The following is a 16,142-nucleotide window of genomic DNA, read 5'->3' as shown; positions in this document are numbered from 1 at the left end:
TGAATAGTGAGTCTGGTAAATCACTGAAACTTCTGAGGCCCGAAAGGCCCTGTGAGATACAGAGGGTTTTAAAGACAAGTGTCAGACATCTGGGACGCCTGGGTAGCTCTGTTGGTTAAGCGTCTGACTCTTGATTTTGGCTCAGGTCATGATCCTAGGGTTCTGAGATCAAGCCCCACATTGGGCTCTGTGCTGGGCGTGGAGCCGGCTTAAGGTTCTTTCTCTTTCTCCCTCTGCTCCTCTGCCTGCTTGTGTTCTCTCTCCTAATAAATAAAATCTTAAAAAAAAAAAAAAAAGTGTAAGACATGGACCCAGCCCTCAAGGAAGTTAAACATCTCACAGGGGAGGCGAAGCTAACACGAAACAGAACAGCCAGATGCTGACCACCGTGGTGTGCTGTGCCCCTAGTCCTCTTCCACAGCAACAGACTAACCTGTATTTTCCTCCACATCTTTCTCTGCATCTCATTCAAGAATACCTTCTGGAAATCCTTTCAAGGCATCTAGTCTAGAACTAGTTCATTTTTTTAAATGTATACATTTTTTATTATGTTATATTACAGTTCATTTTTAAAGGACCATGTAATATCTTGTTTGCCGTAACCTGCTAAAAACTGCAGCATTTCCTGTCCTTGTAGAGGCATCCCTCTGTGCTTTGGTGCTCTGGTTTCTGCAGGCATGGGGTGGCTGGAGAGGCGGCTATAGGTATGTTTAATTTTAAAGCTTGCTGCCATATTGCTTTCTAAGAAGGCTAGGATTCCCATTTCCCTGCCAGCAATGTTTGAGACCGTCCTCTCCCTACACTGTCATCTCTCCTTGTTATGCTCTTTCGTCCGGAGCGTCTGGACATGATGTTATATACGATTGTTATCAATTTCTGTGTTTGTTGGACATTGTTCGGGCTGTTTGTTTTCAATGCTTTGTGCACTGCTCATCTTTCGTCTGGTTGGTTATTAGCCTTTGGGTTTTTCCCTTGGTTAGTCTGCAAAAGCTGTTAATCTAGAAGAGATAGCAATCCTTTGTCATCTGCAATACATAAAACATTTTGCAATGATCCACAAGCGAACTATCGTAGGGATGGGTTAAGATAGGATCTTCTTGACAAAGTATGTCGTAGCTCACCACATCAGCTGGATTTTCTGTCACTTGAGCTTTTCGGATATTCTTCAAGCAGCAGGGAGGGTACTTCCGTCTGTGCCGGACGCGGAGGGAAACCGTCTGATCTCTCCCTATGGTAATGCATTCAGCTGGTCTCGGGTCCTTTTGGAAATGGAGTCCTGAAAGTCTGTATTGTTTTTTGTTTTTTTTTTTTTAGAAATCACACCATCCCCAAAGCCTCATCCACCTGTTGTGGGCAAAGTGACTCATCACAGCATCGAATTATACTGGGATCTGGAAAAGCGAGCAAAACGGCACGGACCTCAGGAGCAGTGGTTCAGGTTCTCGATCGAAGAAGAAGACCCCAAAATGCACACTTACGGTATCATTTATACGTAGGTGCAATGTTGAATTGCTTAACACTTTGCTTTGATTTCCTGATGAGCTGGAATGGTTTCTATTGTCTCTGACAAGACTCATTCTGAAATGAAAGAAAGAAGTGAGCCAGCATCATTTGCATGCATGCTGCTCACGAATTAGAATTTTTGGAAAATCAGCATGAGTGGTCACTCTGAAACAAAGCCTCCTCTACCTTCGAGAGCTTCTTTGGCTCCTGCAGTGTTCTAATGGTATATTTTAAAACTCTAAAATGTAGAGACACAATCAAGAGGATTTGAGATTGGAGGAGGCTGCTGTGTTCAGAGATGTGGACGGGGACCCCCTGTCTGCCCAGGATGCCTCCGGACCGCCTGGCACACTCCTGTTCTCGGTTAGCTGTTCCCAGGCAGTGCTGGTCCTCAGGGCTGGGTCTTCCTCATTAGGTTACCCTGAGCGTGTTTCCTTCTGTTTTCACGTGGCTGTTTCCTTCATGCTATGCAAATATCAGGTGGAACATCCCTTCCGCGAAAGGCCTTCGGAAATGGCCGCGCTCCCACCCAGGCATCTCCTCTGTCCTGACTTTGTCTCATGAGCTCCTAACCTTCAGCTCTGCTGGAATTATCTGTCTTGTTGGCGTGTTTGTTTTGTCTTCCTACTAGTGTTTAAACTCTGAGAGAGGCAGGAAAGATTCCTGTTTGCATAACACCCGATGCCCCTGCCCCTAGGCCGTGCTGGCACGTCGCAGGCCATCTGAGTACTTGTCCCACGGATTAATAAATAAATGTAACTGGGGTAATCAAGAAGTCATTTTTTTTTCCAACTCCTTTCTTCCTTTGGACTGCTTTACCACGTGTGAAACGACTATCTTAGGGATACCAAAAACGCAATACAAATACAGCTGTGTGAACTCTAATTAGTCTTGAGATAACTGTAGAATCATTTCAGGTTGTAAGAAATGACAGAGATCTGGTGTATGTTTTGCCCACGTCCCCTGGGGACTAACATCACCGGATGCTGTAGGGTGGCCTCACGGACTGGGGCTGATGCCGTCAAGGCCCAGGGCATCTCCGGCATTTTGCCAGTCTTTTCTCAAGGTGGCATCGTGATGATCTTGAGGGTATTAACAGAGGATTTCACTCTTCCCTGAATGATAATATCCTGGGGATTTAATGAACGTTTGGTTGGTTGTGGTTTTGTTTTTTTAAGATATAAACAACAACACATAAACCCCCCCCAAACAACAAAAAAACCAAATACATTTATCTGAAATGTAGTTACCATCTGCAAATAATTCTGGCCCCATGACTCGAAAATAGTGTTTTAATGAGGTCATGCCATGGTGTTCTCCATTTAGGTAATTTCCATCTGAAGTCTGAAAGCATGAGTTACGGCATTGGAAGTAGGAGTATGCGGAAGGGAAGAAACATCGTTTCTTTCCCGGGTCCCCTGGCGCCCACCCTGCTCTCGGGCTGCAGGTGGGGCCGTGCTCTAGGCTCCTTCCTCTTCGCTTCTCTGCCTGCAGTCCCCGGAGGAGGGGGGTTGGGGACCACCTCCCCGCACCCCCCAGCCCCCCAACTGGAGAGCAGCTATGCACTGGCCTCCGGCCTGGGGCGTCTGTCGGGGGTGTTGCACGTTCTGCAGAGGCATGAGTGCCGCCCTGCTCCGGGGTCTGCCGGGAGGAGGGTCTGGCTTCACGGAGCTGGTAGCAAGCCCTGCCAACCGCCACCCTCCGAGAAGAGGCTGCCGAGGCCCGCCACTAGGTGGCAGGATGAGACTGTGTTAATCTCGACTCGGCGCTCCTTCCCCTGCTCTCTCCAGGTTGCCTCCAGACCAGCAACGCCTTCCTTTGAAAAAGTGGTTTAGAACATCTGACCTTGGAATCAGGATTTAAGAACTTCCTTTTACTTGTCTGTTTCTGTCCCTGTTCACCGCCGGCCGATCCTGAATCAGGGATGTCCTCACAGACCCTTCCCTGGTTTTGTGAGTTCTCCCTTTGCAAACGCCTGGTCTGCTCCCTCCCGAGGTCGTGGCATTTATGCCCCTCGAGGATGCAGACTCCATCTTCGGACTCCTTCCCTGATGAGCTCCAGGAGCGCGTTTGCTGAATTCTCTTGCCTTCCAGCCGTCCGTTCTGTCTTGCTAATCATCCTTTTGTCAAGTTCTCTTCAGGGAGTCTCCATTTCTGGAAGCATGAAGGTCAGACTCCTTCCATGATGTCCTTCACAGGCTACCTACAACCTGCCCGCCTTGTTGTCTCTCTCATTTCTGAGCAGGAATCCTCCACCGAGATCTGTTTCCTGTCCTTTGAACAGGCCCTGATTTTTCCTGTGTGTATGTTCAGCTGTTTTCCCTGTCAGAACAGTGTCCCCTCATCCCACACTTTCTTCCACAGGGTCGGATTCTACCTCGACCGAGAAACTTGTTACTAACCTGTTGTCTGCCCCTCTAAATTCCTATGACAACTGTGCATTTCATTCATTCACTCACGATTATCCTGTATTTCATTCATTCGGTCTGCATGTATTAATGGGTAACTGCTATGTTGCAGACACTGCTGGATGCAGGGGTTGTGCACTGAACAAACCGACAAAAATTCCTCCCTCATGAGAAAAACAAATAAGAGATATAAGTGAAAATGCAGAGTAGGTAAATACAAATGGTGAGAAGACCAAGGAGAAAACATAGGAAAAGTTGAGGGTTTGGAACAGAGATAAAGGTTTCCCTAGAAGGTCGCATCTGGCTAAAGAAGAAGCTGAGGCTGATCTGGAGTCTGGAGAGTATCTGAAAGAAGAACATTCCAGGTAGAAGAAATAGCAAGTGAAGCCCCTTTGAGATGGGACTGGACCAGGTATGTTCCAGGAACCCAGGGGAGTCGAGTGGGTGAGGAGAAGAGCAGCAGGGGATGAGGTCAGTGAGGCTGTCACTGGGGTCCGTGGCTGGGACAGAGCCGTGGCAGGAAAGCCAGGGGCGACTGCTAAGCTGTGGAGTGGCAGGGCCTGGTTGACGCTCTTGCTCTCTGACGATCATTCTAGCTGCTGAGGTGAGAACAGGCCCAGGGAGGCACAAGGCAGCCGTTGCTTTTACAGCGAGTGAGGTGGAGAGGATGGAACCGGGCGAGCCGTAGCTGAGTTTAGGATGGTTTGAAAGACAGACTTGAAGACTTTGCTGGTGGCTCCGATACGAGATGGGAGAGAAAGAGGAGCATCAAGGGTTCGATCCAGACCCGCCCCTTCCGGACAGCGAGTCAGGCTGCATTCAACCTCAGCTTCAGAATCTCTGTGCTTTAGGACGACAGTTTCCCAGACGACACTCCCGGTGTGTCGGCCGTGGCTCCATTCCACGGTGTCTGTCTTCCATGTCCGCCTGGGCTGAGGGAGCAGCCTCTGCCTGGAGGTCGCCAGTCACTGTGGCTGGGGGCAGAGGGCAGGCCACACTGTTTCTAGAAGCTTCCGCCCAGAATGATACATTTCACTCCTGCTTCTGCTTCCTTGTTCAAAGCAAGTCCTACGGTCATGTCTGAGTTTGACAGGGCAGGGGGAATGAGACCCTTGTTCTGTCCCCAAATATTTGGGAACAATAATCTCATCTTCCACAGGTGGTGTGAGGGGACTGGGCCCGAGCATTTCCAGTTACAACGACGGGAAGATGGGGGGTGAAGAGAGGAGGGGAGACTCCGCGGGGGCATCAGGTGGTGGCCAAGGAGAGACGTCAGGGAGCAGCAGCTGGGCAAGACTGGCCTAGGGGACCGTCCCCAGCAGAAGGCTGGATTGGAACCGGGGTGGAGGGAGCATAGAGAGAGAGGGCAAGTCTGGCAACTGGGTCTTTAGGCGTTCCAGTATTGGGTTTCTTAGGTTCCATGTTTGTTCAGCGGCCACATCAAATATTTGCTTAGGGACTAAAAACAAAAATACCAGAGTGTGTTAGACTTTCATAGGCTCTGATCGACTGTGGAAAAGTCCCAAGATTGTCTCATTCATTTAGGTACCATGCCCAGGCCATGGGAACTTGCACTTTCTTTTCTTTCTTTCTTTTTTTTTTTTTTTTTTTTTTTTTTTTTTTTTTATTTATTTATTTGACAGAGATGACAACCAGGCAGAGAGGCAGGCAGAGAGAGAGGGAGAAGCAGGCTCCCCACTGAGCAGAGAGCCCAATGTGGGGCTCGATCCCAGGACCCTGGGATTATGACCTGAGCCAAAGGCAGAGGCTTCAACCCACTGAGCCACCCAGGCACCCCAGAACTGGCACTTTCTCCACGAGTTTGCTGAATGGCTTCCGTTTGTCCCCCCATGGCTGGGTGGCGATCGCTGCAGAGTACCAGGGCCCCTGTGTGGGTCTGGTACTCTTCTGGGGTCCCCTTGATTCAAGGGAGAGCCTCCAGCCTTCCCTAGTTGTGCCAGTGACTTCTGTCTTCTGAACAGACAGAAGTGTGATTCCTCTTTCCCGGGGCCGAAGGGGCTGCTTGCTTCAGCAAGACCGGAGGATCCTTAGCAACGCTGGACTTTACTGGCGCACTCTGGTTTCATGGTGTTCTGAAAGGATGCTAGGTCTTTGACACCTGACACTGAATTCCATGGAAGCTTGGATATGATACTCGATTTTTGCTCCTCAAAATCTTTTCAGAAGCCACAAATCCAGGGCTCGGTCTCTACGAGTCCCGTAACAATAGATACGGACGCGTACTCACATAACAAGAAAATCTACCTACTCTTGAACTCACTTTGGGCTAGGTAGCTCTGTTTTTGCTGGTGGTGATAATGATTTTTAAAACCATAGTTTTACTGAATACTTATTTTGGTTTTAGAGCTTTGCTTTTGTGGTAAATATATATATTGACTTTTTTTTTAAATTTTTTTTTTTTTTATAAACATATATTTTTATCCCCAGGGGTACAGGTCTGTGAATCACCAGGTTTACACACTTCACAGCACTCACCAAAGCACATACCCTCCCCAATGTCCATAACCCCACCCCCTTCTCCCAAACCCCCTCCCCCCAGCAACCCTCAGTTTGTTTTGTGAGATTAAGAGTCACTTATGGTTTGTCTCCCTCCCAATCCCATCTTGTTTCATTTATTCTTCTCCTACCCACTTAAGCCCCCATGTTGCATCACCACTTCCTCATATCAGGGAGATCATATGATAGTTGTCTTTCTCTGCTTGACTTATTTCACTAAGCATGATACGCTCTAGTTCCATCCATGTTGTCACAAATGGCAAGATTTCATTTCTTTTGATGGCTGCATAGTATTCCATTGTGTATATATACCACATCTTCTTGATCCATTCATCTGTTGATAGACATCTAGGTTCTTTCCATAGTTTGGCTATTGTGGACATTGCTGCTATAAACATTCGGGTGCATGTACCCCTTTGGATCACTACGTTTGTATCTTTAGGGTAAATACCCAGTAGTGCAATTGCTGGGTCATAGGGCAGTTCTATTTTCAACATTTTGAGGAACCTCCATGCTGTTTTCCAGAGTGGCTGCACCAGCTTGCTTTCCCACCAACAGTGTAGGAGGGTTCCCCTTTCTCCGCATCCTCACCAGCATCTGTCATTTCCTGACTTGTTTATTTTAGCCATTCTGACTGGTGTGAGGTGATATCTCATTGTGGTTTTGATTTGTATTTCCCTGATGCCGAGTGATATGGAGCACTTTTTCATGTGTCTGTTGGCCATCTGGATGTCTTCTTTGCAGAAATGTCTGTTCATGTCCTCTGCCCATTTCTTGATTGGATTATTTGTTCTTTGGGTGTTGAGTTTGCTAAGTTCTTTATAGATTCTGGACACTAGTCCTTTATCTGATATGTCGTTTGCAAATATCTTCTCCCATTCTGTCAGTTGTCTTTTGATTTTGTGAACTGTTTCCTTTGCTGTGCAAAAGCTTTTGATCTTGATGAAATCCCAATAGTTCATTTTTGCCCTTGCTTCCCTTGCCTTTAGCGTTGTTCCTAGGAAGATGTTGCTGTGGCTGAGGTCGAAGAGGTTGCTGCCTGTGTTCTCCTCAAGGATTTTGATGGATGAGGTCCTTCATCCATTTTGAGTCTATTTTTGTGTGTGGTGTAAGAAAATGGTCCAATTTCATTTTTCTGCATGTGGCTGTCCAATTTTCCCAGCACCATTTATTGAAGAGGCTGTCTTTTTTCCATTGGACATTCTTTCCTGCTTTGTCAAAGATTAGTTGACCATAGAGTTGAGGGTCTATTTCCGGGCTCTCTATTCTGTTCCATTGATCTATGTGTCTGTTTTTGTGCCAGTACCACGCTGTCTTGATGATGACAGCTTTGTAATAGAGCTTGAAGTCCGGAATTGTGATGCCACCCACTTTGGCTTTCTTTTTCAATATCCCTTTGGCTATTCGAGGTCTTTTCTGGTTCCATATAAATTTTAGAATGATTTGTTCCATTTCTTTGAAAAAGATGGATGGTACTTTGATAGGAATTGCATTAAATGTGTAGATTGCTTTAGGTAGCATAGACATTTTCACAATATTTATTCTTCCAATCCATGAGCATGGAACATTTTTCCATTTCTTTGTGTCTTCCTCAATTTCTTTCATGAGTACTTTATAGTTTTCTGAGTATAGATTCTGTACCTCTTTGGTTAGGTTTATTCCTAGGTATCTTATAGTTTTGGGTGCAATTGTAAATGGGATTGACTCCTTAATTTCTCTTTCTTCTGTCTTGCTGTTGGTGTAGAGAAATGCAACTGATTTCTGTGCATTGATTTTATATCCTGACACTTTACTGAATTCCTGTATAAGTTCTAGCAGTTTTGGAGTGGAGTCTTTTGGGTTTTCCACATATAGTATCATATCATCTGCGAAGAATGATAATTTGACTTCTTCTTTGCTGATTTGGATGCCTTTAATTTCCTTTTGTTGTCTGATTGCTGAGGCTAGGACCTCTAGTACTATGTTGAATAGCAGTGGTGATAATGGACATCCCTGTCGTGTTCCTGACCTTAGCGGAAAAGCTTTCAGTTTTTCTCCATTGAGAATGATATTTGCGGTGGGTTTTTCATAGATGGCTTTGATGATATTGAGGTATGTGCCCTCTATCCCTACACTTTGAAGAGTTTTGATCAGGAAGGGATGCTGTACTTTGTCAAATGCTTTTTCAGCATCTATTGAGAGTATCATATGGTTCTTGTTCTTTCTTTTATTGATGTGTTGTATCACATTGACTGATTTGCGGATGTTGAACCAACCTTGCAGCCCTGGAATAAATCCCACTTGGTCGTGGTGAATAATCCTTTTAATGTACTGTTGAATCCTATTGGCTAGTATTTTGTTGAGTATTTTCGCATCTGTGTTCATCAAGGATATTGGTCTATAGCTCTCTTTTTTGATGGGATCCTTGTCTGGTTTTGGGATCAAGGTGATGCTGGCCTCATAAAATGAGTTTGGAAGTTTTCCTTCCATTTGTATTTCTTGGAACAGTTTCAGGAGAATAGGAATTAGTTCTTCTTTAAATGTTTGGTAGAATTCCCCTGGGAAGCCGTCTGGCCCTGGGCTTTTGTTTGTTTGGAGACTTTTAATGACTGTTTCAATCTCCTTACTGGTTATGGGTCTGTTCAGGCTTTCTACTTCTTCCTGGTTCAGTTGTGGTAGTTTATATGTTTCTAGGAATGCATCCATTTCTTTCAGATTGTCAAATTTGTTGGTGTAGAGTTGCTCATAGTATGTTCTTATAATAGTTTGTATTTCTTTGGTGTTAGTTGTGATCTCTCCTCTTTCATTCATGATTTTATTTATTTGGGTCCTTTCTCTTTTCTTTTTGATAAGTCTGGCCAGGGGTTTATCAATTTTATTAATTCTTTCAAAGAACCAGCTCCTAGTTTCGTTGATTTGCTCTATTGTCTTTTTGGTTTCTATTTCATTGATTTCTGCTCTGATCTTTATGATTTCTCTTCTCCTGCTGGGCTTAGGGTTTCTTTCTTGTTCTTTCTCCAGCTCCTTTAGGTGTAGGGTTAGGTTGTGTACCTGAGACCTTTCTTGTTTCTTGAGAAAGGCTTGTACCGCTATATATTTTCCTCTCAGGACTGCCTTTGTTGTGTCCCACAGATTTTGAACCGTTGTATTTTCATTATCATTTGTTTCCATGATTTTTTTCAATTCTTCTTTAATTTCCCAGTTGACCCATTCATTCTTTAGAAGGATGCTGTTTAGTCTCCATGTATTTGGGTTCTTTTCAAACTTCCTTTTGTGGTTGAGTTCTAGCTTTAGAGCATTGTGGTCTGAAAATATGCAGGGAATGATCCCAATCTTTTGATACCGGTTGAGTCCTGATTTAGGACCGAGTATGTGATCTATTCTGGAGAATGTTCCATGTGCACTAGAGAAGAATGTGTATTCTGTTGCTTTGGGATGAAATGTTCTGAATATATCTGTGATGTCCATCTGGTCCAGTGTGTTGTTTAAGGCCTTTATTTCCTTGTTGATCTTTTGCTTGGATGATCTGTCCATTTCAGTGAGGGGAGTGTTAAAGTCCCCTACTATTATTGTATTATTGTTGATGTGTTTCTTTGATTTTGTTATTAATTGGTTTATATAGTTGGCTGCTCCCACGTTGGGGGCATAGATATTTAAAATTGCTAAATCTTCTTGTTGGACAGACCCTTTGAGTATGATATAGTGTCCTTCCTCATCTCTTATTATAGTCTTTGGCTTAAAATCTAATTGATCTGATATAAGGATTGCCACTCCTGCTTTCTTCTGATGACCATTAGCATGGTAAATTCTTTTCCACCCCCTCACTTTAAATCTGGAGGTGTCTTCGGGCTTAAAATGAGTTTCTTGGAGGCAACATATAGATGGGTTTTGGTTTTGTATCCATTCTGATACCCTGTGTCTTTTGACAGGGGCATTTAGTCCATTAACATTCAGGATAACTATTGAGAGATATGAATTTAGTGCCATTGTATTGCCTGTAAGGTGGCTGTTACTGTATATGGTCTCTGTTCCTTTCTGATCTACCACTTGTAGGCTCTCTCTTTGCTTAGAGGACCCCTTTCAATATTTCCTGTAGAGCTGGTTTGGTGTTTGCAAATTCTTTCAGTTTTTGTTTGTCCTGGAAGCTTTTAATCTCTCCTTCTATTTTCAATGATAGCCTAGCTGGATATAGTATTCTTGGCTGCATGTTTTTCTCGTTTAGTGCTCTGAAAATATCATGCCAGCTCTTTCTGGCCAGCCAGGTCTCTGTGGATAAGTCAGCTGCCAATCTAATATTTTTACCATTGTATGTTACAGACTTCTTTTCCTGGGCTGCTTTCAGGATTTTCTCTTTGTCACGGAGACTCGTAAATTTTACTATTAGGTGACGGGGTGTGGGCCTATTCTTATTGATTTTGAGGGGCGTTCTCTGAACCTCCTGAATTTTGATGCTCGTTCCCTTTGCCATATTGGGGAAATTCTCCCCAATAATTCTCTCCAGTATACCTTCTGCTCCCCTCTCTCTTTCTTCTTCTTCTGGAATCCCAATTATTCTAATGTTGTTTCTTCTTATGGTGTCACTTATCTCTCGAATTCTCCCCTCATGGTCCAGTAGCTGTTTGTCCCTCTTTTGCTCAGCTTCTTTATTCTCTGTCATTTGGTCTTCTATATCACTAATTCTTTCTTCTGCCTCATTTATCCTAGCAGTGAGGGCCTCCATTTTTGATTGCACCTCATTAATAGCTTTTTTGATTTCAACTTGGTTAGATTTTAGTTCTTTTATTTCTCCAGAAAGGGCTTTTATATCTCTCGAGAGGGTTTCTCTAATATCTTCCATACCTTTTTCGAGCCCGGCTAGAACCTTGAGAATTGTCATTCTGAACTCTAGATCTGACATATTACCAATGTCTGTATTGATTAGGTCCCTAGCCTTCGGTACTGCCTCTTGTTCTTTTTTTTGTGTTGAATTTTTCCATCTTGTCATTTTTTCCAGATAAGAGTATATGAAGGAGCAAGTAAAATACTAAAAAGGTGGCAACAACCCCAGGAAAATATGCTTTAACCAAATTAGAAGAGATCCCAAATCGTGAGGGGGTAGAACGGGGATAAAAAGAGGTTCAAAAAGGAAGAAAGAAAAAAAAAAAAGAAAAGAAAAGAATTTAAAAAAAGAAAACAAATAAGAAAAATATAAAAAAGAAAAAATATATATATTGGATAAACTAGTTAAAAAATGTTAAAAACGAAAAAGGTAAAAGTTAAAAAAAAATTTACCAGAAGGCGAGAAAACAAAAACAAAAACAAAAAATGACAAAGAAAAAAATCAAATTAACTGCAAGACTAAAAAAAATCACAGGGAAAAAGCCATGAGTTCCGTGCTTGGCTGTCTCCTCCTCTGGAATTCTGCTGCTCTCCTTGGTATTGAAACCGCACTCCTTGGTAGGTGAACTTGGTCTCGGCTGGATTTCTTGTTGATCTTCTGGGGGAGGGGCCTGTTGTAGTGATTCTCAAGTGTCTTTGCCCCAGGCGGAATTACACCGCCCTTACCCGGGGCCGGGGTGAGTAATCCGCTCGGGTTTGCTTTCAGGAGCTTTTGTTCCCTGAGCGCTTGCCGTAGAGTTCCGGAGGACGGGAATACAAATGGCGGCCTCCTGGTCTCGGGCCGGAGGAGCCGAGAGCCCAGGGCCCCACTCCTCAGTGCGCCCTCAGAGAACAGCGCCCAGTTACTCCCGTCTGCCTGACCTCCGGCCGCGCTCCGAGCTCACCGAGCCTGCGACCGGTTCAAGGTAACACGGAGCTGTGAGCTTACTGTCGGCTCTGTCTCTGTAGCCGGCTTTCCCGTTCCAATACCCGCAAGCTCTGGGACACTTAGACACCCCCGATCCTTCTGTGACCCTGCGGGACCTGAGGCCATGCTGACCCCGCGTGGGCTTCGCCCCGGTTTAGCCTCTGGAGCGATGTCCCTCAGCGGAACAGACTTTTAAAAGTCCTGATTTTGTGCGCGGTTGCTCCGCCGCTTGCCAGGAGCCGGCCCCTCCCCCACCGGGGTCTATCTTCCCGTCGCTTTGGATTCACTTCTCCGCCGGTCCTACCTTTCAGAAAGTGGTTGTTTTTCTGTTTCCAGAATTGCTGTTCTTCTTCTCTTCGATCTGCCGATGGATTTTCAGGTGTTTGCAATCTTTAGATAAGCTATCTAGCTGATCTCCGGCTAGCTCAAGTAGTCTCAGCCTGCTACTTCTCCGCCATCTTGACTCCGCCCTATATATTGACTTTTAATCGTCTGTTTTCTTGGTTTCTTAACTCAGATGTTTTTCTTAATGCCACTGGTATCATTTCTTCACTGTCTTTGTGCTGGTTTCTTCTTTGTGGATGATGTGATGTATCAGTTTGTATCTGTTATCTCTTGCTGCATAACAAACCATCCCCAAACTTAGTAGTTGTGCTTAAAGCAAAAAAAAAAAAAAAAAAAAAAAAAAAAAGTCCTGTGTTTTCTCATGACTCTGCAACTGCATGGTGGGAAAGGCTGGATGTGTGACTTGTCCTTCGCACTCAGGGCACCCTCTACCGAGGGTGGGGGACTGACAGCCGCCGAGGTGGGGTCATACAGGAGATGGGCAGCATTCCCACATTGCTTCCTCCGGCTCTTAGCGACTTTCAGAGCGTGCGGATTTGATCACCGAGTGTCCTGATCCTGCATGTCTCCTCCCTTCTAGGGGATACGCAACAAAGCATGTTGTGGAAGGTCTGGAACCACGAACACTGTACAAATTCCGACTGAAGGTCACCAGTCCCTCTGGAGAATATGAGTACAGCCCAGTGGTCTCCGTATCTACAACCAGTGAGTATACAAACACCACACTCTTTATCCAGAGATCAATGAAGACAGTGAGCCCTATGGAGGTACAAGTACCCTGCCTTTTGCTGAGCCTTTCTGGAAGCAGAAACCCTTCCATTAAAAAGAAAATTTTATTTATTTATTTGAGAGAGAGAGAGAGAGCACGCGTGAGCACGCAGGAGAGGGAGAAGCCGCCTCCCCGCTGAGCCCAGAGCCTGACGTGGGGCTTGAACCCAGGACTCTGAGAGCATGACCTGAGCTGAAGGCAGGCACTCCATGGAGCGAGCCACTCAGGTGCCCTGAAATGCCTCCAGTTTTAGAGACTGTGTTGCAGCTGTTTACTGGCTCGTCCAGGCCGCAGTGGGAGGGAAGTCTGTGCTTTAACAGACGGGGAGTGCGGTGCTGGGGCCGGCCCCGCCCTGGGAGGGCACATTCAGGACTAAAAGTACAAAAAGGTAGAGTCGCCTTTCCTAGGAAGCGGGCCGGGGGTGTGGGCTGAGGAACAGTCTGCCTGTCCGGCTGTGCCTCGGGTGACAAGGCCTAGAAGGCATTTTGTCCCTTTTGAACCACCTCAGTTTTCTGTCTTGACACATGAATCGGATTCCAGTGGGGGCTGTGAGTGAGGAAGAATGAACACCGGCCAACACACACACACACACACACACACACACAGCAAGGGGCTGGCCACACCGCCTCTGACCTTGCGTGTCCTTCTCCCGGTCCCACCTGAGGGTGCAGATATTTTCTGTGATCGGTATTTTGGTGTTTTAAAGATGTGTGTGTGTCTAGAATGTGGTAAAGATTAAAATGGTCAGAAACGCTCTTTGTGGCCTGCTTGCTGAGAGCACAAACGTCTTTTCTCAGTTGCACAACGAAGTCTTCCTCCTGTGAGTAAAAGTCATTTTAAAGTTTTAGTCCCTATTGGTTCTGGCATGTGCGGGTGTGACACACACATACACATACATGAATAAAACATACACTTTTCCTTCTGTGGCTTTCAATTGTGTCCTTTATGCATTTATTTGGAGAGGTTTTTTTCTTATTTAACTTCAATTATCCAACTCACAGTACATCATTGGTTTCAGATGTCACGTTCCATAATTGATCAGGTGCGTGGAACACCCAGTGCCCATCACCTTACGTGCCTTCTTGATGCCTGTCACCCGGTTACCCCATCCCTGCTCCCCCTGCCCTCCAGCAGCCCTCGGTTTGTTTCTTAGCGTTAAGAGCCTCTCAAGGTTTTTCTCATTTGGATTTTTATGTGGATTAAAAATGATTAAGGTTTTGAGTTAGCCTGTCATCTCTTAGTTTGCAGACAGGGCACTGGGGAGTTGGGTCTTCATTTGGCAAACTGAGATTTCAGTGACAGCTGGGAGCGGTGTCCCTGTCCCAAGGTGCTCCGCTCGCTGCAAAGACGCATAATTTCAGAGGAGACTTTCCGAGTGGAACGGTCAGTTACAGTGATGTGAGTCAGGCAAGAGGGCTTGTCCTTCCTGTGGTGGCGGTGAAAGCATTTCCTTCCTCTGGGAGACCAGGCGCTCTGGAGCTTTTAGGGGGAAAAGGCAGAGCGGTTGAGTGTGAGTTGGTCTCCTCTGTGTTGAGGGTGGGCACGGAGACAGGAGGAACAGGGGCAGGAGAAGAGTCGGCAAAGGGGAACCCAGTGTTTGAATAGACTCTCTAGGGGACGCTGGGCCACGGTGCTCCCTCCTGTCCCGCCGGCCCCAGCCAGCCACAGGCCCCTCCTGCACTCCTCTGCCTTTGCCCCATTTCTCTGGAGCTCCCACCTCGGAGCCCCCTCTTCCCAGTGCCCCTTCAACTCCTCTGCCTGCCACTGTCCAGGCAGAGCTCTGCTTGGGGGTGGTCCCTTGTGCCTCCGCCAGTACCCGGCTGGGTCTCACCCCCTCTGATAGCACCCAGCCCATCTTATTTTATGTATCTTTCATCTTCTTTGTCTCCCACCGACTTGTGTGCTTCCAAAGTGGAGGACGTGCTGGGTCAGTCATGTCTGGCGTAGAAGATCACAGTGCATGGGTGGACGGATGGGGAATGGAAAGGTCCAGAGGCAGAATTAGGATGAAGAGGGAAACACTGATCTTCTCAGCTTGCACTCCTGTCTGGGGAGATGCACGTGTGTCCTACGGGCTGGGGAGCATCCCCTTGACCTGCATGGGGGAGGCAAACAGGATGCAGAGCCGGCCATGGTGAGCCTCTGCTCGCCACTGGCATCTTTGCTCCTGCCACATCCACGCCAGGGCAGGGGCTGCAGGACCCTCTGGCCAGAGCTGATGTGGTGCTCGTCTACCATTCAGAGCTCTTCGGGAAGGCAGAAACCATTGTAGGTTTCCATCAGCTGGCCAGGACGGTGCTGGCTTCCTGCGGAGCTGGCTTCCCAGAGGCAGCCACAGCGAGGTGGTCTAGGATCCAGAGCATTTGTCCCTGCAGCCCGTGGCTTCCGTGGGTCACTAGACCAGACCTCCTGCAAGGACCAGGGTGTGATGGAGACATGGTTCCTGGTGTTGATCTGCATACCGGGCTTCCTGCTCCTTTCGTGGTCTGGTCACAGCGCTGGGCTGCAGTGGGCAGGGCTCTCAGACTTGGGGGGGCTCTCCCGGGTGGCAGTGGTCCTGGACCCTCTTCCTGCTAGCTGCTGCTCCCTGACACTATTATTCTATTTATAATACCCAAAGCAGACTCCCTTAAGGAGGTAGATCATGCTAAACAAAGAATTAAAAATGTGCATATTTTCCAAAACAAGTAAAAATTGCTTCTGTGGGTTGATCACTTGCATTCAGTTTGAAAGTGTTTTTAATGAATCCCAAAAGCATGCACTTTGTTTGAATAAAGGATGCTTAGCTTTTTTTTTTTTTTAATTTTTTTAATTCCAGGTAAAGTACACAAGACTC

The 16,142-nt window shown here is 46.2% G+C and overlaps 1 protein-coding gene across 1 annotated transcript in view; it reads left to right on the top strand.

The window, feature by feature from the left end:
* FANK1 (fibronectin type III and ankyrin repeat domains 1) overlaps positions 1-16,142 on the top strand; it is a 102,896-nt gene that overhangs the window by 70,889 nt on the left and 15,865 nt on the right. Inside the window, exons 3-4 of the mRNA XM_045068872.1 lie at positions 1,315-1,479; positions 13,118-13,242. Coding sequence (XP_044924807.1) covers positions 1,315-1,479; positions 13,118-13,242 — 290 coding nt within the window. The remainder of the gene's footprint in view (positions 1-1,314; positions 1,480-13,117; positions 13,243-16,142) is intronic.

The sequence above is a fragment of the Mustela putorius genome, unplaced genomic scaffold, assembly GCF_011764305.1.
Source record: "Mustela putorius furo isolate JIRA1106 unplaced genomic scaffold, ASM1176430v1.1 tig00003909_pilon_pilon_pilon, whole genome shotgun sequence".
Lineage (NCBI taxonomy): Eukaryota > Metazoa > Chordata > Mammalia > Carnivora > Mustelidae > Mustela > Mustela putorius.
This window is presented reverse-complemented; position numbering and strand designations above follow the sequence as displayed.